Source organism: Morone saxatilis, unplaced genomic scaffold, assembly GCF_004916995.1.
Source record: "Morone saxatilis isolate NCDOM2014 unplaced genomic scaffold, NCSU_SB_2.0 Contig14, whole genome shotgun sequence".
Taxonomy (NCBI): domain Eukaryota; kingdom Metazoa; phylum Chordata; class Actinopteri; family Moronidae; genus Morone; species Morone saxatilis.
In genome coordinates, this window is record NW_023339696.1 from 13,451,646 (window position 1) to 13,475,104 (window position 23,459).

Consider the following 23,459-nt stretch of genomic DNA (forward strand, 5'->3'; position numbering starts at 1 on the left):
AGGCTTTACGGTTGCCAGTCACATCAACCTCAGACTAGATAACTTTGCAAGGCAGATAGCTTATCAAGATGGATGAGATTTTGTGGTGGGAATGTGACCAACCGACACGGTGAAAGTTTCTTTAAATCGTAATGTGAAGACATGTTTGTCATTTTTAAAGGAGATGATCATTGCTAAAAATAGAAGGAGGTAGTAGGTATGACACTGTAAAAAAGACAGAAACTGAAACCAGAGCAAATGATCAGCCCCAGGGTTTGCATATTACAGCAGGCGGTAATACTATTACTGAATATTATTATTAGTTAGATACACTACTAGTTACTGGAAAAAGTTATATTATTACTGTAATATTATTACTAGGAATAAGTTACTGCCCAATACTGCATGAGTCACCATGCCCTTTGATTCAGCATGTGTCATCGCTGTTTCTGGCAGAGGAAGAATACATATTTATAAAAGTTCATTTTAATTTTTAACTGGTTGACCAGGATACCAGAAGCTGTCAATATACACACTCGAAGGATAGCATCATCCCTGTTTCCCCTATCAACCTCTACACAATGTGTCCTGTCACCACCCACTCAGGCTGTGTGTTGTGGTATGTGGTGAATCCAGAAAGGGCACGGCTGGTAATCTCCTTCTTTTCCACTTCACAGACACTTTCTTTCACACACACACACACAAGCTGTCACTGCATGGTAGAGGGTAATAGAAAGGAGAAAGTGTCATCAGCAAAAAATGTGTTTCTTCCAAAAGTGGAGAAATAAGGAGGGTTTACTGCACCATAAACGTCAATCAATTAGTATGTGTTGGCCAGCAAGGTTGTTACCATGGTGATGTGTTGGTGGGTCAGTGCCCACACACACACACACACACACACACACACACAAGCTGTACTTCTCTTAAACCCGGCTTTAAGTAGGAACCTGGATGCACTGTCCCTGGCTGTTTTCATTGTCTGCCAATGTATGTGCATGTGTGCGTGTCTGCTCGTGCAAGTGTGAGTATAGGCTTTGTGGCCATGACATTAGGGTCAAGCTTTGGTTGGAGCAGTGCTGTTGGGGCTGCATGAGCTGTCAGGTCTGGAACAGTGTGTTCCCTACAGCCAAATGGGTCAGGACCGCCGGGTCTCAGTCAGTGAGCTGGAAAAGTACCCACACACAAGCATTACACACCAAAACCCCTAGTAGACCCAGTGAGTACTGGAGCACCATGCTTGTGTTGCCCTCAAAGGGATAGAGAAATAAACAGAATCCTGAAGTGAGGACATATTGCTTCTTTACAGGCTATAATAGATAAATTTACAGCACGTATAGAAAGGGGATGAGTGTAAATGTCATCCACATTGGGTAACTGGAGGCGTGGGACATGGGCATTTAAAAAGGAGACATGCTGGCATAATAGGGTGTGCTGACAGATGGGGGAGTTCTGCCAGATTGCTGTGGTTGGCTAGTTAAGTTCAGCTTTGGGTTTAGTGGGTTTTTGTTTTAGGGTTACAAGTTTTTATAAGAATACATGTTGTGAGAAAAACTGTTGAGTGAGAACTGAGAACAGAGATGCCTAAATAAGATTCTATTAGGAACATGGGGGAAATAACGGATTTTCTTCTATGAAAAGGGAAAAAATTTTCTCCGACCACCAAAACATTTCTTAAAATGTGTGTGCCTGAAGTTTTCAAATGTTATTTAACGTTATATTAAATAACCTTAAACTTATAGACTTACAAACTTAAACCGATTTAACACATGAAGATCAGTTACTCATCCTTTGAACACATTAGTATAATGTCTGTGGCTGTGGAGGGAGTGATGTCATCAGGGTTTAATTTCATTGGTCATGAGACTTCAACATTTTAACACAAAACCTGTGTATTTGTTGGGAATTTGAATGAATTGTAGGACGCAGCATTTTTGGAGCTTGACCCATAAAAGGATAGCTCAGCCTCTGCTGCTTGGATTTGTTTCCACATTGTTCTCTTCTCTGTCTTTCATAAGTCGCTCAACTGTGTGGAAGCTTAGTACTAAATTCCTGGAATACCCCTTAAAATTGAAATATTCCAGAGCAGCTTCAACAACAGGCGATCCCTCCTCCCTAATGAACATTACAGTAGCATACTCTTTAAGGTAGCATAGTTAAAAACTGTGACGGCACTATTAGTGAACAGAATGGGACCCAAAATAAAACATACAGGCAGATAAGCCCATCAATACTCCATTAACTCATTATAAAGCATTAAATATGACTGAGGGTCAGATATATGAGCATGTTACATTTTCTCCAGAGGCTACAGTAGAGATCTCCTCATCGCTCCAATTAGACAGCTAATGCAGACGGTGGTTAGATGGTGGAGTAAAATAACCTTTAAAGGACTAATACGTGATTGATTGAGGTTGAGTCCCTGAACCATTTGTTGTTTGAATGCTACAGGTGTGCAAATGTTTGGTCAATCATGTAGATATGGAGTATCTAGAAATACTGAGGGGTATTACTAGTATTTTGTGTGTCTGTCCTAACCTCTCCCAGTGTCTTTCTTTCTTTTTTTCTTCTTTCATCTGTGCATGCATGAGGTTTAAAACTGTAAATCAGATTATATGGAGGTGCTCCAAACTGTGACATCTGGCCCTCTGGCCTGTCCTCAGCTAGTACAGGCCAAAAGACAAACTGACACGTGTGCTGCACATATGGACACAAGACGACAATGACAGACCTCAAATAACTTTCACAAAGGAGCAATAATTACACTCAATGACCATGTGTGTGCTTTCTGAGCACAAAACCGTTTTCAGAATGCTGTGCAAACATAACTACCATTCATTGTGTGCTAGGCTTTAACAGCATTGTTCTGGAAAGCAGTTACTTCAATTAAATAAATTTCGGGTTGCATTTTGCATCACAGACGTTACTGTGAGGGCGATTTTGCAGGGCAATGCAGAAAATGAAAAGCAGATTATAGATTTGCAGTAAGCATTTTCATTCATCACAGTTTGCATTGAGAGAGAATGAGCGAGCCACTACACCTCCAGAGGCAGTAATTGTGTTCATGGATGGTATCAAACCTTTAGCCACCATCACTCCGAGTGCAAAGTATGTGTAATTAAACTACAGGGGCCTGTTTCCTTTTCAGTCAGAGATACTAGCAATGAATAGCGAGCAGACGAGAATGCTAATGATGAATGCCAATAAAACAGTAAATCATCTGTGTATGTGTGTGTGTGTGTGTGTGTGTGTGTCTGTGTGTACAAATCACCTTTATCTCTATTTTGTTGTTAATTTCCTGTATGACCCTGCAGTTTGCTGTCTGATCTCCGTACAGTTCCACCCTTTTAACACAATCATCCTCTGATGTTGCAGATGGGGCTCCGCTGAGCGAGCTGTCATGGCCTTCATCCTTGGCAGTGGTAGCTGTCTCCTTCTCTGGCCTCTTCACCTTTGTCTTCCTCATGCTGGCCTGCCTCTGCTGCAAGAAGGGTGACATAGGCTTCAAGGTGAGCTCACTGCTTCCCCCTGCTGGAAGTGGCGAATAGAGCACAAACTGTTAACAGGAAGGAAGGGAATTTAGTTATCTACAAGGGACAGTAGTTAGACCCACATCACTTAGCTGCAAGGCTGTTTTTTAAAAAAAAAAGCCCATTGCAATTTCTAAAAGCTAAGGCTTATGTCAAACAATCTAAAATATTCAATTTACAAAGATAAACAGAGAAAATCCTGGAACTTGCAAATATTTCACATTTTCGTTTGATTAAGTTAGTTCAATTAATAATTGTTTGCCCATTCTGTCAGAATTAATTAATTAATTCATTAATTGTTTTCCTCACTAAAGATTTAGTGCCAATTTAAAAACAAACTCCCTGTCCTTCACTTGATACATTGAACGTTTAGCTTTGCAGCAAATGGTGGCCTGAGATACACTATCAATTTAATTAAAAAGTAATAATAGAAAAAAATATAAATAATAATAATAAAAGAAAATTATCTGATGTTTTGTCTATAACATGTCAGAAAACAGTGAAATGCCTGCTATAAACTCTCCAAGATAACGTCTTTGAAAGTCTCGTTTTGTCCCATCAGCAGTCCAAAGATATTCTGTTTGCTTTCATGTATGACACTGAAAAGCTTCAAATCTTCACATTTCATGAGCAGGAAGCAGAAAAGTTTTGGTATGCTTGGTACTGTGCTAATATTTCTTCTCCGGAGATATCAGGATCATGATCGTACACTGTACTGATCTGTCCAACTCCCTCATCACCATTTACTGTAAATGCTGAAGTCTTTTGCTGAGGACTGTTGCCTCGTTGTATGCAAGTGATGCAACCGAGTACCCTTACCCATCCCAGGCTGGCACACATTGTCTCTGTGTTGCCTTCAGCTGCCAGCGTGACTCAGCCATGCTGTGTCAAACATCAGCGCTGAACTGAGCGGCTGATGAGGGCTAACAGAGACTGACACAGGCAGGGGGCATATGGAGAGGGAGTGGGAGGAAAAACTCCAGAGTCGCTGCACTGGCTGCTCCTTGTCGTTAAACGTTTCCCATTAACATGCTGCTCGTGTTATGGCATTAGCATTAAAACACATTTTAATTTTGGTCATGCATTTTAATGTTTCTAACTTTTTAGCTGGAGAACGGATAAATTACAACCCCGACTGAACAGTAGAGTCTTCTGTTAAGATAGCTTATCCAAATCATTTTGCAATTTGAATCCACAATATTCCTAGCCCCCGTAATTCCTTGTGCAAATTATGGGAGCTAGGAATAATGTGGATAATAAAATGAAAGCCATGTTTGTTTTTTTGCTGTTGTTTAGAGAGGACAGGAGAAACGATGAGAGCATAGAAGCTTGTTTCTTGCTTATGTACAGTATGTGGTAAGAGTCAGGTCTGTGCTTCAGTGTTCACACTCAACTGTGGGAAAAGCCTGTGGTAGGTAGATGCTGCAGGGATAACAGTGTCACTAATGAGCCATCATTAACAACTTTTCCTACGTCTGTGTGTGTGTGTGTGTGTCTGTGTGTGTGTGTGCCCACGTCTTGTCTGTCCCACGCCAGATTGCCTCTGCCTCATTATGTGTGTATTTTAATAACCTGCAGGAACACTAGGAGTCTAGATTTGTGTCTGCCTTTCATTTGCCTGCTTTAGGATGGCTCCAGTTGCTAAAACAGAAAGAAAAACTGCGATTTTACATCGCAGAACATGGGAGTTGTTGGTGAGTTCAAACTAACATGTAAAAACACCAAAGTCACTAACTGATCGAGTCAGCGGTAGACCAGCAACTTCTTGAACTGAGCGATTTAACAGCTAAACGTCAAGTTTGTAGGGTCTTTTCCATGATGTTGTCACTGTCAGACACACAACAAGGTGGACCTGTCAGTGGAAAAAACAAGCACTTTTGGTGGATGTACACTGACTGAAGGATTACATAGCAGTACATTTTATGGCTGCTGGCTGCAGCACTCTCGCTCAATACTAGACCAGTTTAAAAAGTTGTTGTCCCCAGACACAAAAACGTGGGAAAATAGGGTCAGGTTGAATAATACTTTCCCTTTAAGTCTGGTTTACATACCAGTATGATACTATTGATTCCTGCAGATATATTGTCTTACAGCGGCCTGACATCAGAGAGTTCTGGGTGAAAGTTTAGCTTACAGCTGCCCTGGAACTGAAGGACACTTCAGAAGGGCAAAGTGAAAGTAATGAACCTTTATGCCACCCTGACTGTGATGTTTTAGCACATACTGTATGCTGGGTTTATCTTATTTTTAATATGTAATAAAAGAGGTGGGGATAGAAAAAGAAAATCATTTTTGAGACACCTTGCCAGGTCACTCTAACAATCATTGGACAAAAGTAGCAGGCACGAGTTTCCTTTACAGACGTTCAGTTCCTTAAGCATAAGCTGGACAAAATAATAGGTGGAGTTTTTGTTTTTCTGGATTTTAAAGTGCAGCTTTACTGAGATCTGACTTACTCAAATTGGGCCACAAATAATAATGACAGGTAATATGACAGTTAACTGTGGTGGGCATTTGAGAAAAAGGCAATGGCAACAATGCAAACTGTAAATGGTTACTAACAAGGAATCTTCTCTGTCAGAAAATTTGTTTTGATTATGCTGAAAGGGACGGCTGTGGCTCAGGAGGTAGAGCAGGCACTGGTGACATGATTGGCAGGTAGTTTGCGGCCACTGGTGTGTGCGTGAAAAACAATTTGGGGAAAAGCGTTGAAGGTAAATGTAGCCATTATTTTACCATCCATCCATTTAAAACAAATTGAGAGTTAAATATTATTCTTCCTCTCCGAGTTTGGCAGCAAACGTCACATAATGGTTAAAAGGTTTTCACTCTTTTTCCTTATCTTTGGCACCAGCTCGTCACTCAGCAGCTCGCTTGTAAGGTGTGCATTCGTGTGGGACTGCAAAATCGCACCGCTGCGCCGTCCAAAAAAGCTTCATTATTCCTCTCCACCGCGGTTCTCTTACTGGAGCGCGTAGTGTGAGGCTGGGTATTAAGTGCTTTCTAAACTGAAGGCTCTCTGGGGAGCTATGCAACGCTGACTCACAGCCAGGTGCCCGCTTTCACACTTCGCTCTGAGGAGAGTGGCAGATGGTTCTCCTGAATGAAAAACACACATTCCTTTATACACACTGGTGTTGGGACACATGTAAATACACACAAACACACACACACACAATGAGCCATTCAGATATTTCATATTATCCCACCCTCCTGCTCTCCTCCTTTCTCATTTCCATCTTTTTTCTCTTCACTTTTTCTCCTTTCTTTACCTCTGTGGTTGCTGCAAGTGGGAGATAGGCTTGTTATGGGTAACAGTTCGTTAGCCAGCGGATGGATGGATGGATGGATGGGTGCTTGTGAGCAGAACACTATTGCCAGCCTGGTTTCCAAACATAGCCACATTCTAAGAAACTGCTAACAAGATTGACTTTTTGAATTGAATTGTTGTGGGATGTTTCTTCCTGTGGTAGGACACTGTCAGGACAGGATTAAGAGGGGCTTTGACTTGAGAACCTAATATATTTAATGGAAATAGGGGAGGCTTTGATTTTTCCATGTCTGCCATAGAAAATCATTATAATTGCAGCTTGTCAGTTACTAGTGTCAGTAAAATTTTATTATTTTTAGTGCAATAGTTATTTTACTATCTAATATAATATTCATATTATTGTACAGAGTGCTCTGATATGCTGGTGTTCATAAGGGGCAGCTGAGACTGTAGTGAGAGTCTGTGAACCATAAGAGATTGAAGTCCAGTGTGTTACACTCTCTGGCCATGTTTGTGTTAAATATAGAAGACTAATAATGTGGCCTGCTTAGTATTTGGAGCCATTTTTAAAAACGATTGTAACCTTCAGTATCTGTCTTTGAGTAGGATTTATTTACATTTTCTTGTATTATTTTCTTTTTAAGTGGACTCACATCCATCATGAAGAATCATTCGATCCTCACTTCTTGTTTTCCAGCTATTCTAAAAGCATCTTTAATATATTGGCTTTATGGGAACGTATGACCACATTTAATGCTGAGGTTATAATTGCATGCAGTGGCAGCAAACTAAATTATGCCACATGCAGCAATTTCGGCATGTTGTTTCGGCAGTTTGATGCACACATGCTAATAATGTAGGGTTCCTACAGGCATTTCTTCCAGGGTAAGAGTAGGTTTTGGTGAGAATTTCCAGAAAATGGGATCTCAATTCAACCCTACTCACAGCCCAGAGTTAGTGGAATAAATGAATCCTCCTGGATTTAGGTTTGAGACCAGTGCATCTGCTGAACAAAACAGTTGCACTGTTTCCAAAGCAGACAAAGAATTAAAGTATAAGAAAAAATAAATGCAATTATAATTGAACATGTAGGACTCTGAAGGTTTTTTATGAGCTCATGGAGTTGTTTACTCTCATAAATCTTGTACTGAAAATACTCTGCTAATCTACCTTGTGATCTGCCTCGTGCTGCAGATTATACAATTTGTCTAGTTTACTGTTAATATACAGTTTTCTCTGGCTGTGAATCATCTAGTGCTCTGTTATTTTTCTTAACATGTATAGCTAGAAGGTTGATCCATGTCTATGTGTTAAAAGCACTAAATAATAGCTATTTGGGTGAGTGAAGACAGTTCCAATTTTGAGACTACACAGGAAGAAGGAAAAGAGAGACATTGGACAATGCAAAGTTGTTCTCTCGTATGTGCAGAGTGTCTCCTTCCTACATGAGTGTCTCCTTCCTACTGTGTGGTATGTCACATTGAACATGGTTTAGGCCATCCGACTTACCTTTTGATTTAAGATCTGCGCTCCTAAAACATACTGTACTGTATGGGGGTTTAGAGAAACATATAGTGTGCTATAGGGTCACACTACAACAAGTATAGAGCAAGGACACTGCAGTGGACCAGGGACAGAAAGAGGGGTAGTGTGGATAAAGCAGACAGACAGAACAGAGGATATGGGATGTGGTGTATATGGAAGGAAAGAGAGAGGGTCACTGTTTTCCACTCCCTCTCGTCCTCATCCATCTTAGCAGGGAGGAGGGGGGTGAATATGCAGTTAAGGGAGCTAGAGTTTTTTTCTTGCATAGCTGATAATAGTTTCCACTCTCTTTTGCTCTTATTTGAAAGTAGTGTGGACATTTAGCGTTTACATTGTAAATGTTATGTCTGTATCTTTGTCATAGTGCACAGTAAACAGTAGAAAATGTAACTGCAATTCAGGATTTTGCAGTTGCATGGTGGTATAAGGGGAGAGCACAGTTTAAATCTTGTAGCTCAAAATAATCGGTACACTGGTGTTTCCTCTCACTTATGTTTGACATGATGCAAGTGGTAAAGTTTCCAAAACTAGCACATCCTTCCAGAATGATTCTCATGGGTTGGAAAAATGTCAAAACTATGTATATGAAGTCATGTTTTATTGTTATTTTCTTACTTACAGTATTTAAAGTATGTAAAATGCAGCTTTTTGTTTGACTAAGTTTGATTTTAGTTTTATTTTATAAGAACCTTGGTTTATATGTGTGTGTACATGAGGAAGAAATAAAAGACAGAACGAAATAAAGAAAGGCTTTGTGTATACAGTTTGAACACACACATTAGTGTCTTCCTCTACAGCGTCTTAGCAGTGACTCACATAATACACCCCACAATGTACATGACTTATGTATATGGCTAGGTGGGCGCGCCTCAGTGCATTTGAATGCCTTCACAGTTGAACCATTGTGTCCTACTGTCTCAGTGGTAGGATGTCTGCGAGTGGATGACTAATCCCAGCATGTGTCTTTGCACCAGGAGTTTGAAAACACTGAGGGAGAGGAGTACCAGGCAGATCTCTCCGCCCTGGCCTCGCCTTCCTCCCAGAATGGCCCCGAGGTCTACATCCTTCCCCTCACGGAGGTCTCCCTGCCTGTCTCCAAGCAGCCTGGCAGATCCAGTAAGAACAACACCATAAACACATAACACCTCTAAGTTATACCTGCTTGGACTTTTAATGACCAGGTTTTCAGTTTAGTTTTTCATTCTTTTTCTCTCCTCTTCTCTCTTTTCAGCTTTCATATGTCACCAATCAGTCGTATAGCTTCAGTAGGTAACTTAATAAAAATGAATAAAATAAAAAAAACTTTTTGTGAAATTTTCTTTCTTTCACTATATGCTGACGATAGTACATGAGACAGATTATCTGTGAGAAAATCAGGTTCCTCTGAATCCACCACGCCTGGTTGTTTTCATTCAGGCACAGTGGATTCTTGCAAATGCCATTAGGAGCTAGATGAAACTGACTTTTTTCACAGTCTCATTTATCTGTCTCATGGACTACTGTCAGGATATAGTGAAAGTCAAAGCAAATATGACAGAAGGTTTTCATAAATTACCTACTGCAGCTTTAATTCCCAGCTCATCATAAATAGGGGATTTCTGCTACAGTAACAGACTATTAAGAAAGGTTGCTACCTCTATGGAACATAGTGGGATTACATTATGGTACATATCACTCACTTTGTTGATTTGGATGAGCTAAAACTGAGCACATTATGTCAAACTTAGTTGAAACAGACACGGCCTCTTTCATTTGTTATCTCGCATTACATGTCTCTTCTTTTTTGCCCTCTCTCTCAACAAGAGACAGACATCTGTCCATTGTGTAACGCCTTTAGAAATCGACCTACTACAGTGCTGCGATGCATACTGTATGTGAAAACTGCAGCCCACTGGAGAGGAAGGAATCTGACCTAGGCCTAGTGTGCATTATTTCTGGGGACCCGTGTGTGTTTGTAAATGCATGCAACATTAAATCAACATGAATATAATGTGACATTTATTCATATTTTACTTGAAACTTACATAATCAGCTGCTCATATTATGCTGGTGTGTTTAATTTGTATTCTATATCCATGATCCTTCCCAGCAACGTCATATCCTGTTTGTTTTTCTTCAGGCCATTGTGCCTCACACCCAGCCTGTTAAAATGTGTATGTACATGTAGGTGGTGTGTCACAACTACGTGTGTGTGTGTGTGTATGTGTGTGTATGTGTGTGAATCTCAGTGTAAGCCAGATCCTGGGTGCTCAAACTGCCTCTCCCTGTATGACTCACTGGGTGTCTGCGCTGCACTGTGCTCAGCCAGAAGGGAGGTGAGTTGGGGCTCAGCATCCTAGGATGTGAGCTGCTCCAGCAATGATTGGACAAGGCAGCCTCGGGCTTGCAGCCAATCACTAGCCTCCCCTCTGTCCTCCATAGCTACGGCTGTATGATTGGTCCAGGTGTTGCAGGGAGAGGAATGGATAAATGGCGAAAGGAGATGAGATTGTGAAAGGGGTAGAATGTCTCCTTTCACTGAGTCAGAGAGAGATCTCTTACTCATTCCTCTGCTCTTACGTGAAGACAGTAAAACCTGTTGTATTATTATATTAACTTCTTTACATACTGGGAATGTTTAATATTTGCAGCCTTTCCATTTGCTTTGCAAAGAGGATGATCTCATATTGCATCAAGAAGCTACAGGTCCAGGACTGAACAGACTCCTCCATAGATATTAACATTATGCCCATGTCATAAATTATCCACCCCCACACTGACACGATGAGCCTAGTAATTGCACGTTGAACAAAAACACCAGTTATAACGTTTCTACCCTTACCATGAATGGTGTATTCTATATGAGCCAAGCATCACTTATACATCTGTGTGAACACACAGTACAACGTTTGCCACTGATTTCACAGTCCTGCTTTTCACGCTCTAATATTTTATTCAAGAGGTCATGTAAAGCTTTCAAACCCCGCCACAGAGTTCTCGATGCATCAAAGTGAGTGAATCGATTGTGTGTATCATTCCACGGGCCCACCGATCCCGTGTCAGTGTCATTGGACCCTACCATCTTCTCTGGGAATGCCATGAGTAGGACGGGAATGCACCCTTACGCTCACACATTCCACATTTGGAATAATACCACTTCTTAATTTCTCTTTCTCTCTCGGGCAGGGAGGGGTGGTGGAGGCTTGGGGAGGATTGGGTTGGAGAAATGTGGGTCTGTTATCATCGTGACAACCTCTGCCCAGCGTTCCAGTGGAGAATGGGCCTTGTGTGTGTCTGCATATGAGTGTTTGCGTGCTTGTGTGTGTGTGTTTGGTGCACTGGGTACCAGGAGACGTAGCGTGAGCGTGTGAGTGAGCGGGCCAAACAATGGCCCTGATTTAGGCCGGCTGGGCGGTGGGTGAGCATAAGGCCGGGCTGAAACGTCCATGGAACGCACCAGTGGAGGACTGGCATTATGGGCAGAATACAGTGAAGGGTCTGTGACAGAATGAGGAGAGACAGGCGAAGGGTGGTGGCATGCACCAGGACCTAAGAGCGGGGAGGGGAGGCTTGAGATAGGGGTGGTGAGTGTGTATGACAGAGGTCTTTTCTGCATCTGACAGAGCAGTGTTTGTGTCCTGTTTGGCTGAGGAATGCTGCTGTCCTGGGTGACAGGGGGGCATTATGTGGGCCTTATGTCACTACTGGGTGTCTTGAAGCTGCACACAGAGCTGGCGCGTCAAACGGCACACTACCAACATGCGTGACGGTCACATCAGGCGTGATCCATGACCGGAGAATCTCAGCGGCCAGGCCAGATCTCCTTTGCAGAACCTTCGGCAGACTGGTCCGTGAGAAGTTTCTCTCTTGCTCGGTTGACTGTAGATTTAAACATAGTCTGTATAGGAACCAAGGATTTCGGTGTTTGCTCGACAGCTGGAGAGCTCCAGACGAGGACAGTGTGTGTGTTTGTGTGTGTCCCAGTTGGAGAATGAGCTCGGTGGAGATGGGGAAAAGGCAGCGTGGCAAGCTTGTTCAGCTGTGTGAGGGCTCCGAGGGTTAAATCCTGCCGAGGCTCTCTCACACACACACTGCGACCGTGGACTCTTTCTCACATACACACAATGAGGCTAAGACGCCTGGGGTTGGGGCTGGGGCCATGGGCTCTCGGTTCTCACACTCTGAACCAGTACTTCATCCCTGCCTGGGACTTGGATTCAGTCCCTATCACGGTGCTCAGAGTGGCTGGCCGCTCCTTTGCTCCGCCAGCATCATCATCTGTCCACTCACCATCATCATTTCCGTTCATTAAATATGAGGATCCATGGAGGTATTTGAATTTGTGCACGACTTAAGTATGCTTTTCGGAATTGTGGTGTGCCTCTGTAGTGAACTTTTGTGTGATGGTGGGAAGCTTCCTTGAACGCGTAGATATAAGTTGGGTTTATTTGCCTTCAGGCGATTTTTCCTCTTTAGTTAATTGACTATTTATTTAGGGAAATGTACATTTATTGTCTGTCTGAGAGGAGGTTGCTTTTATCTCTTCTTAACTATGTGGTGATTCCTTGTCTTGTAGGGCTCCATTTCTATTTAAATTTTGGAATTTTATTCAGTTTACTTATCCTTCTTTTTTTCTTTCTTTTCCCTTAATCAGTATGTCTTTCTGACTGCTCTTTTCAGTCCAGCTTCTGAAATCATCAGACCTTGGCCGCCATAGTCTACTGTATCTAAAGGAGATTGGACACGGTTGGTTTGGCAAGGTAAAACATGCTTTCTTGTTCTTAAAACATACACACAAACACACACACAAAGTGTTTGCATCCAGAGATGCCACTCTTATACTCATAATTACTTGCTTTAACCGTTTCAACTGTACTCCAATGTCCTTTCTACTCTGTGTGGAATGCGAGGGTAATGTGATGATGATCTCATTCTAGCGAGGCTAATCTTTGGCACTTGTGCCAGGGTGTTTATTCCATGGGAGAAATGTTGAAATTCAGAGTCACAGTGAATTCCTTACAATTTAATGTACAGTACATGCTCCTGATTTGCTCATGCACCAGTCTCTTTGTCATGTCTATTGTTCGTTTTTCTCAGTTTGCAACTGTTTGTTGATGCACTTTGTTGTAAATTACAGTATACATTCCTAGAGTTTCTGTATACTTCTCAGGTCCTGCTGGGTGAAGTCAATGCGGGCCTCAGCACCACCCAGGTGGTGGTGAAAGAGCTGAAGGCCAGCGCCAGTGTCCAGGATCAGATGCAGTTCCTGGAGGAGGTGCAGCCATACCGGTGAGCTGAAAGATAGGCTGATCTCTCACACATCACTGCCCTTCAGCCCATAAATAGCATTGTATAGCTATAAAACAACGTAAATTAGTTATCTGATTATTTGTATGGCCTTTGTTGATTCATACTTACTCAAATCCTGTTTCCTCTGCCAGAACCCTCCAGCACCCTGCCCTACTGCAGTGCCTGGCACAGTGCTCAGAGGTCACTCCTTATCTGCTGGTCATGGAGTTTTGCCCTCTGGTGGGACACTTATTAATGATCCAATTCTATCTGTTCAGTACTTCCCATGTACCACAATATCCCCTTTGTGAATTGTTGTTTGGATTATTCATAAACAGTCAGAGCAACCTCATTACCTTTCTCCTCTCAGGGTGATCTGAAGAGCTACCTGCGCAGTTGTCGTGTGGCTGACTCTGAGACTCCTGACCCTTTGATCCTCCAGCGAATGGCATGTGACATTGCCTCAGGGCTTCTGCACCTCCACAAATACAACTTTATACACAGGTACAGTATGTCTAGTCAGTTCAGCTCTATTTACCTTCATCAATATCCATTCTCTATAAAGGAGGAATCCACCTGAAAGTGCTGTGCGCCCCCTGCTGGTCTCTCCCTGCAACAACATCCTGGTGCTGCCTGAGTAGTGTCACAAACTCCAGCATCAGTGATTTTGTTGCCGGGGGCGAACCCCTCTCGCAGCCATGTGGTGGCTGCCATAGCAACCAATCAGTGGCTGCCAGGCGAAAGAGCTCCCTGTTAGTGGAGGAGGTGAGATTAAATAAAGTGACTTAATTTAGTCTGTGTCTTTACATGGTCAGGAGAGAAGAAACAGTACATCATACTATACTAGTACACATTTTATCATATGCTTTCATCAATTCTGTGGCTACACAGGACAATCATAATGCAGTGAGACCTATTTATTGACAGTATGTCACATCCAATATGTTACATATATGATGAAATGATAGAAAACGTTGCATAGTATACATAATAATAATAATAATATACCGACTATACGGTACCAATTGTAATGTTTGGGGGCGGCTGTGGCTCAGAGGTAGAGTGGGTTGTCCCCTAATCAGACAGTTGGTGGTTTCAAGGAAGCTCTCGAAAGCTCCAAGGAAGTGTCCTTGAGCTAGATACTAAACCCCAAGTTGTGTGAATGTGTATGAATGGAGATAAACCTTAGTTTCTGTTTCTGATGAGCAGCCGATGCCATTGTATTTTGATTAAATGTTGATAAAAAGTAAAATAACTAAGAAAAATAACCAAATACTACTCTAACTTAACAATGTTGTTCCTCGCATATGATTTTATCGCTCCTACTGAGAGGTATGTTTATGCTTCTCAGTAGTAGTATTAAATTAAAAGTAGTATTATTTGTTGACTGTATGGTGTTGTCTGCAGGTGCAGTGATGTGGAGATGAATCTCCCCCTTGGAGGACAATAAATTGAATCTTGATCTTAAACCACACTTTCCTTTGTTTTTACAGTGACTTGGCTTTGCGAAACTGCTTGCTTACTTCAGAAATGTCAGTTAAGATCGGAGACTATGGCCTTTCTCACAGCCGATACAAGGTCAGGTCTTTTGATGATTTTCATTGACTACTTTTTACCTTATTGCCCTATCAGTACTCAAATATTTTTTATTTTGTCTGTTGTCCTATAGGATGATTACTACGTAACACAAGACCAGATCTGGGTGCCTCTGCGCTGGATTGCACCTGAGCTCATAGATGAGGTCCATGGCAACCTGCTGGTCGTTGATCAAACAAAATCTAGCAACATATGGTAAGATATTTAAAGAGATAGTGATAAACAGTAAATATTACTATTACTAATTTTAACATTGATTTTCTTTGTGTATGTATAAATGGGAATTAAGTGCTCTAATTTTGATATCTAGATTATATTTCTAGATTTTTTTCTTTTATATTTGAGGGTTGATGCATCTAAAATTCCTAACAACATTTACAGCAACTTGGATGGATTTAGTTTTAGCCCATATCCAGGAACGTGTTGTGTTTTCTTGTTATCTGCTTTTGGCAAACTCTTTGGGAAATATGTGTACAGCACAAATATACTTGTGACATATAATAAAAAAGGTCACAGTATGAAATTAATGGAACATGGCCATGTCTGGTCAACACACTAAATGATTTCTTTGCCTGTTTCAGGTCATTGGGGGTGACTGTGTGGGAGCTGTTGGAGCTGGGAAACCAGCCGTATAGACATTACTCTGACAGACAGGTGCTGACATATGCTGTGAAGGAACAACAGCTCAAACTACCCAAACCCAGGCTCCAATTCCCCCTGGCTGAGCGCTGGTGAGACATAGTTGCATGCCTGCACACACACAGAGAAATTGTAGAATACATACACATATGTAAATAAACATGCACAGGTTGATACTCAGAGTGTTATATATATATTGATACAATACACATAAGATACATTTTAAACATTATTAAGCCTTCAGGTCTTGCTGACCAATTAATTTCTAACAAGTCAGTGTGTCCTGTTTTTAAAATTGGTTTCTGCTTATGATGGTGCACCAGTCCATTCTAGCAATATTTCTCTTTGCTAGCAAGGGCAGATGATCAATACATTCCCTATTATTTATGATCCCCTTGGCATCGACCAGAGTTGAATTACCTCATTCATCTTTACCTGGGATGCCAGCCAAACATTGTTTTTATTTATTTATTTTTCAAAATTGTTTCCTCACTAAATTAAATGTGCTTGGAACCAACACTGAGTAGCAACACACAAACACACACACACACACACACACACACACACACGGAGGAATGTAAACATCTAACTATGTCAGCATCTGCACTTCATCTCCTCCTTACACTTTATATGTCTTTGGCTATTGTCAAAACACAATACAACTAGGTGTTGCTAGAAAGTGCTGACTTCGAAAGCTTTCTTTTATATTGCATATATTTTGCTTTGCCGTACGTAAAACACAATGTTCTTAAAATAATACGTAAGGAGATTTACACAATTATAACTTGTTGTGACTTATAATCTCTTATGCCTCTGATCATTTCTCCTCTTTCTGTCATTTCCATCCAGGTATGAGGTGATGCAGTTCTGCTGGCTGCAGCCAGAGCTGAGACCCAGCAGTGAGGAAGTGCACCTTCTGGTCACATACTTGTGTGCCAAAGGCTCCAGTGAGGCTGAGGAAGACTTTGAACAACGTTGGAATGCCTTGAGACCCAACCTGCTCGGTAGCACCTCCCATACAACGACATCCACAGCACTGAACCTGACCCCTACACCTGCCTCAGCTGACGACCCCAGTGCAGAACAAACTCAGGCAGTGGAGCTGGCTTCCTCTGCCTCGTCCTCCTTCCCTCTCCTAGAGCACTTCTCTGATAGCTACCACTCTGACACAGGGGACGACCTACTCACTGTCACAGAGACCAGTCATGGTCTCAACTTTGAGTACAAGTGGGAGCAGGCCCGAGCTGAGCAGCCCTACTGCTCCTCCTCCACCAGTGGGCCACTGGGCCAGGGGAACCCTCATTACCAGGATATCTACTATTCAAGTAAAGGAAGCATCTCAGGGGGCTGCAAGACTGACAGTCTGACCTCAGGCATATCCCCATCTTACTTTGAACCTGAACACCCGGGTGTGGTCCCAGTGTTGAGTGCCCATAGCCCCTCTGTCAGCAGCGAATACTACATTCGCATAGAGGAACCAGTAGAGTGTAACATTAACCTGGATGACAGCATAGTGGACTACAGCCCAGGACTGGAAGCTAGCAGCAGCAGATTGTCCTCTGAGAGTCGGACTGGTTCATCCTTGGCACAGCCCAGTGCTTACTGGGCAACTGCTGACAACACTAAGTCTACTGCCTATGACTCTGATTCAAGCCCCACTGTCCAACTAACCATGGAGCCACTGCTGAGACAGGCATCCAACACCAGTCCTGTAAAGCTAGGCCACTCGCACAACTGCTTCTCATCCAGTCAGGATGACATGGTCTACTGTGAACAGTCATCAGCATACACGACACGCCGCCAATCATTTCTGTCTGAACTGGACACATCGCCAGAGTCCAGATCAAACCTTGTCCATCCAGCAGGGCATTTAGAAAACCCACGCAGTTTGTCAAAAGCAGTGAGCAGCCCCAGCTTAGGGTTTTGCGATCCCTACCTTGAAGCAAGCACAGGTCGTAGCACCGTTAATGAAAGTTGCCATAATATGATAGGTCCCATCAGAAAGACACTACCAATTGTTAACCACATTAGCATAGATGTAGGGACAGACGACGGCCTGCTGGTGGGCCAGCAGAGAGGTGAAGACATTGAGGATGACCTTTTCTCTGAAGGAGAGCCCACTAACTGGACTTCAAACCATTCAGCAAACAATAATAGCTTGAGCTTTGACAGCAGGCAGACAGGCAGTGGGCATGACGGCTATCTGGACCTTCAATATACTGATCACTCTAACACAAACGAATTATGGTCTTTAACCAAGGCCACCACCAGAACCTTCCACAGCTCCAGGTCTTGTGGCACCTCGGAAGCAGAAGGAGAAGACTATGGTTCTAATGCTGCTAGCAAAACCACTGAATTAGGTTCATACATTTACTTATATCACAAAGAAAGAGAGGAATCTGCCACTAAAGTGGAAAGGAACTTAACTGCAGAAAATCTAAGAAATTCTCTTACCAGCTCAAGTATACATGCCAGGGGTATAGAGGGTGGAAAAATTGAGGGAAAATACGAAAAGCAATTGTTGCTTAATGGAGAGAGACTGTACTCTGAGCCTAAGATGATACCTGAGGCCAGCTATATAAAGTCCCCATCCTTCAATGAGCTTCAGACTGGTAAAACAGGAGCCTTATCAGTCAAGCAGAGAGGTAATATCTGGGAGGGAGTTTCAGCAGGAATCTCTATTGGTCTAGGAGACAAGAGGCTAAACTATCCAGAGACATCAGAAAGTAGCAGAGCATTGGACAGTGGTGTGGGGGTCAGAAACTCCAGCATTAGCCTAGCTGAGCTTGGTGACTACAGTGAGGATGATGACGATGACATCACAGATATTACTTCAGGGATCTTTGCTGACTTCAACCTGGACTATGCTGAGGTAGAAGATGAAGAGCTGAGCCCACTGAAGAATTCAGAGAGAACCTCTGACTCTGTAGACACCCTTAACCTGTCCTCATCAATGGCAAGCACCTGTGATCAGGGCTTCAGCCCTGATCCCTTCAATACCCCTGTCCTACCCAAATCCCTGGACAGTGGCTATGACACAGAGAACAACGAATCTCCAGAGTTTATCTTCAAAGAGCTTGGAGATCCCCGGGGTGGTGAGAGGAGCCCAAGGCTTGGTGGAGAACCTGAACTAGTTCTGCAGGTGGGTTTAGGCCAAGGGGTCTGCACTTCCAAAAACACTTCAGAGCTACACTTAAAGGGCCTGACTGATAAGAACCCATACAGGGATTCAGCCTATTTCTCTGACTATGATGCTGAAAATGAGAGGAGTCCTCAAGAGGAAGGCAGAAAGGTCTATGCAGGTCCCCGTAACTTCACTGCTGAGAAATTGAGCTCTATTAAAGATGACGATTCTGTCAAAAGGCAGTTCAACCATGAAGATCATTTAACAAATCTGAGACACATCAAAAATTGTGTTTTGGTGAATCTCTCAGAGGCTGACACTAGTTCCTCCCATCCAATTCCCACCCCTGGGTTGTCCATGCTGTCACCCTTTCCTCCGCAGATGGGCGGTTGCCTCACCAAAGAGTCTGCCCCTGCAGATGATGATCTCGGGCTGGACACAGAGCACTCAGGAGAGGAGCCTTCCTCAGAGCTTAATTCCTCCATTGGGTCTGAACCCTCTTCCACTGTCCAGGAGGCCTCAGGAAACAATGAGGAGGGGAACAGAAGAACAGAAGATTGCTCCCCTGTCCAGTCTTTGCATTCTGACTCCACTATAATTGATTACAGAGATGAATCCCCCAAAGAAAAAGAAAATGGTGATGCATCCACAGAGGAAGAAGAGCTGCCTGAATTCAATCATGTCCAGGAAGAAACGGAGGACAAAAGGGAGGCTGTGAGAATAAATGAGGAAGATTTTGAGGACATAGATGCTGAGGAATGTGACTCACAGGACAGTTTATGTGAAGAATCCAACGGTCATACTGACCTGTCTTCTTCCTCGTCATTGTTGGAGCTGTGCGGAGAAGCAGTGAGAGCTCCGCTGGAGGAGGCAGAGGATGAAGACGACTCAGATGACAGTGAGTCTGATGAAGAGTTGCGGACCTACAACATTCAAGATGAAGACAGTGAGGAGAGTGAGGAGGATTTCACCACAGTGCCAGTGGTGGTAAGTGACTGCAGCAGGGCTAGACACCTCCGCAGCCTCCTGAAGATGCCCACCCTGCTCACCCAGTCCTTCTGTGACGAGTTGGAGAGGAAGAAAAAAGCGGTGTCCTTTTTTGATGATGTTACAGTGTTCCTTTTTGACCAGGTATGACACATTATTAGGTCAAAGTTGTGCAATGTGTATTATTGATTGGTTAGATTAATTTATTGCTTTAGAGTATGTGTCAACTATATTTGTTTGTGACTTCCAGGAGAGCCCCACAGGAGAGCTGGCTGACTTCGCCTTCTCCATAGGAGCAGAGTCCAGTGAGCAGGAATCTTCAGAGGAAAACACCTTAGACCACCTGCTGCAACTTGACCCTGAACCTGAAGCTGAACTTAAAACTCACTCCTGTGAAACATACTGTGTTTCTGAAGAAAAAGATGGAAACAACTCAGAAGAGGGTGGGTTTGTCATGGATAATAATGGGATGGTATATAATATTATCATGTATCGTGATAAAAAAAACACTAAGATAAGTGTACCGTGGTGAATTCCATCATTGGGATAAATATCCTCAGAAGTGACTTAAATTGCTGTCTAGCTCGCTTTTAATTGCCACAAGGGGAAGCTGCATCTTTCCAGTCATTGGCAAGACTGTCACTGTGGCAGTAGGCTCAGCTTGCCCATTGAATCCCCCACAACAAAAAGTTTAACAGTATGTGTGGAAATAGAATGGATTCCAAACTAAAGAAGGTCTGAGTTGTCCCATCTGTTATGCAATCAAAATGTTTTTTTCTTAACAAAATGTAAAAGTGAAAATATCTTGAATGTTGCCATTCATGATATTTTCACTTTACTTCACTTTATTTTGGCCAGAATAATTGTGACATGTAATTTTCATTTCATCTCATGCCTAATCAAGGACATAAAATGTTACATCCTTGTTGAATTATGCCAGATTGTTCACAATAAATGTAATTGTATCTGTGTGCATTCAGGTGGAGAATATGAATGGAAAGATGACCTCTCATTTAAGCCGCGCACGTCCTCACCTGACACCATCCATGAGCCCAAGTCCTCACCCACATCCACCTCCAACAGTCCTGAGGCTCCTAAACCAGCCGCTGTAGCACTTAACCGTTTTATGGTTTCACGATTCTCTATCACACATGTCTCTGACCCCCACATGGCCTCAGCAACAGGTCTGTATTAACTGTCTTTCATACTTGGACTACATGTATAATGTTAATTTATATGCACTGAAAATACGATCTCACATTTATAATCTAAAGTATTTAAAGTCCAACTGAAAATAAATTACACAGGTTTTTTGGGGTTTTTGCTAATCTCTAATCTCACAAACCAGAAGGGATGAGATTTCATGATCTTTGCATTAATCTGTCACAGTACTGTTAGTTAGTTGTCTACGTAGACAAGAGAACTTGCTTCGAAATGGCCAGTCAAATTGCCTCATTTATAATCAAGTGTGCATAAAGAAGAAAGATGAAAAGATTTCAGCGTTCTATCATAAGAAGAGCAGACAGTCACACTGATGGTCACACTGACGGTCACAGCCACAACACAAGAGCAGCAGTCTTTCAACAACAACCCACATTAGCTTTCCTGCTAAAGTCTCCTTCTTGTCTAATTTACAAACTTACTTTATGAACAAGCGACCAAACATTGGTTTGGAGGGTTGATATCTAATTAGCTAGCTGCAGCACAATACAACAGCATGTAAATGTACCTGCAAACATAACTTTTTGACTGCAAAAAGTGTCTAACTGACTAAGTGTGATTTCAGTTGGAGTTTAAAATTTGTCTTGAGTATCACTTTAAACTGTTTGATTTGTCTCTCTTACAATGAAAGCTAAAATACTTATTTTCAATTGTTTCCAACAGGGAGCAGTGAAGATAGTCCAAAAGATTGAGTGCCCTCTGGTTCTGACTGGAGGAGGATGAGTCCTGGTCCTTCTTGACCCAGAAAAGCAGCATTACTATATCTAGATGTTTTACAGAGTTTTATTTTTTATCAATGTTTGGGGCATCTGACCCTGGTGACCCTTTATGAGACAGTGCCTCATATTGTAGTGGAAGACCCTCAATGATTTGCACACTTTGTTTTTGTTTTTTATTTTGTGAAGAAAGAACGATAGCTGCTGGTATGGCAACCTGACTGAGACAACACGGAGAGTTTTCAGATCATATCCTTTGCATAAATAGATATCATCAGTATATAAGTTTTAACATGCAGTATATGACAATAACTTATTTGTTCAATGCAGTATAAATTTTTTTGGTCACCTTACGGGTCATTAAATTAGTTAATTTAGAAGAAAAAGAAAAATAAGGAGAGAAAAACTAGTGAAATGACAGGCTTCATAGCTATTCCTCTCGTTGGCTGCCTTGGTCCATCTGCTTACCCTTGATCTGGCATTTTTAAAGACTGTTACAGCTCTCATTGTTGGAGCCAGAGAACACTGCTTGCCTATTGTCACATAAGAAGAAAGCTGTGGTGGATTTCCAAACACATAATCTGACTTTTTAACAGCCGTGGGTGGTGGTGATGGTGTTTGAAGATAGAGGTGCTGAAACTTAATTTGTCCCTTCATCCAAGTAATTTCCAAATCATATCGATGACAGAACTCGGTGTGCTATCTTAAAGGAAACATAATACAGTGTTCACTCCTTAATTATCACCACCACTCACTCTGGATAACAGTGACCTATAATATATGTCTACAGTTACCATATCTGTCTGAAGCACTTTGTATAGCTAAACTGGGTCTTTATTTGTAGAAGTGAAGGTTTTTGTTGCTCTACATCTCCCCATCCCGGAATGAAATATCTAAACGTGAGGTTCCCTATTTGTGTCCACAGTGCCAGCTACAGATTCACTTTATTTTGTGGCATATTAGCTTGGTTTGTATTAATTTCATCAGCAATAGAGTGACACCAAAGGGATAGAGAGGTGTTTCAACACAATTCAGCGGTGTCATGTCATAAATGTTGAATGTCAGTATCATCTTTATGCATCTTTTCTATGTCTATGTATTGCCCATGTTCTCATACATAATGTATTCTATTACATTTGTGCTGAATGCTCGGGTCTGAGGTATACAAAAAAAAGAAAAAAGACATTCAAAATATGACATATCTCACATATTGTATGAATGTTTTATCAACATGTAGCAGGTAGCTTGACTTGAATTACTACTGCTGTATCAACAGCTCCCTCCCCCTCTCTATCTTTCTGTAGCTCAAAGTGCCAATTCTGTTTCCTCTCACCTTGCCCTTTAAGTTCTGCAAGAAGAGAAAACGTCGCTAGTATTTTTGTACGATTTGAAAAGATGCAATCCAGGATGACAGTCTCTCAAATTTGCCAAAGAGATATTACAAAGCCTATTGGCTAAAGTGGCAGACACCTTTGGAGACGGTGAGGTGGGCTGTTCCGTGCACCGGTAGTAACAACATTGCTGTTTCCATTTTTCCCTCACTCATTGCTATTGTACTATCCCAAACAAATAAATCCAGATACTTT

General features: G+C 42.2%; 1 protein-coding gene across 3 annotated transcripts; it reads left to right on the top strand.

Annotated features, from left to right (window-relative positions):
- The first annotated feature begins 3,354 nt into the window (after positions 1 to 3,354).
- On the top strand, positions 3,355 to 23,047 carry aatka (apoptosis-associated tyrosine kinase a). Of its 3 annotated transcripts, XM_035654574.1 has the most exons (13): positions 3,355 to 3,485; positions 9,297 to 9,438; positions 12,982 to 13,061; positions 13,472 to 13,590; positions 13,743 to 13,830; positions 13,961 to 14,094; positions 15,084 to 15,168; positions 15,260 to 15,381; positions 15,768 to 15,917; positions 16,675 to 20,080; positions 20,187 to 20,379; positions 20,917 to 21,120; positions 21,821 to 23,047. In XM_035654574.1, exons 1-13 carry the CDS (start codon positions 3,441 to 3,443, stop codon positions 21,847 to 21,849), a joined length of 4,797 nt encoding a protein of 1,598 aa, XP_035510467.1. In that variant the 5' UTR covers positions 3,355 to 3,440; the 3' UTR covers positions 21,850 to 23,047. The 3 variants fall into 3 exon arrangements, with proteins under 3 accessions (XP_035510467.1, XP_035510468.1, XP_035510469.1); XM_035654575.1 differs by lacking the exons at positions 3,355 to 3,485; positions 9,297 to 9,438 and adding an exon at positions 11,841 to 12,631; XM_035654576.1 differs by lacking the exons at positions 3,355 to 3,485; positions 9,297 to 9,438; positions 12,982 to 13,061; ... (1 more) ...; positions 13,743 to 13,830; positions 13,961 to 14,094 and adding an exon at positions 14,233 to 14,355.
- Positions 23,048 to 23,459: the final 412 nt, after the last annotated feature.

Coding starts and splice junctions, on each gene's coding strand:
- aatka (XM_035654574.1), top strand. CDS start 3,441: ATGCTGGCCTGCCTCTGCTGCAAGAAGGGTGACATAGGCTTCAAG. Junction 14,095..15,083: donor AAATACAACTTTATACACAG/GTACAGTATGTC, acceptor TTGTTTTTACAG/TGACTTGGCTTTGCGAAACT. Junction 20,081..20,186: donor CAGTGTTCCTTTTTGACCAG/GTATGACACATT, acceptor TGTGACTTCCAG/GAGAGCCCCACAGGAGAGCT.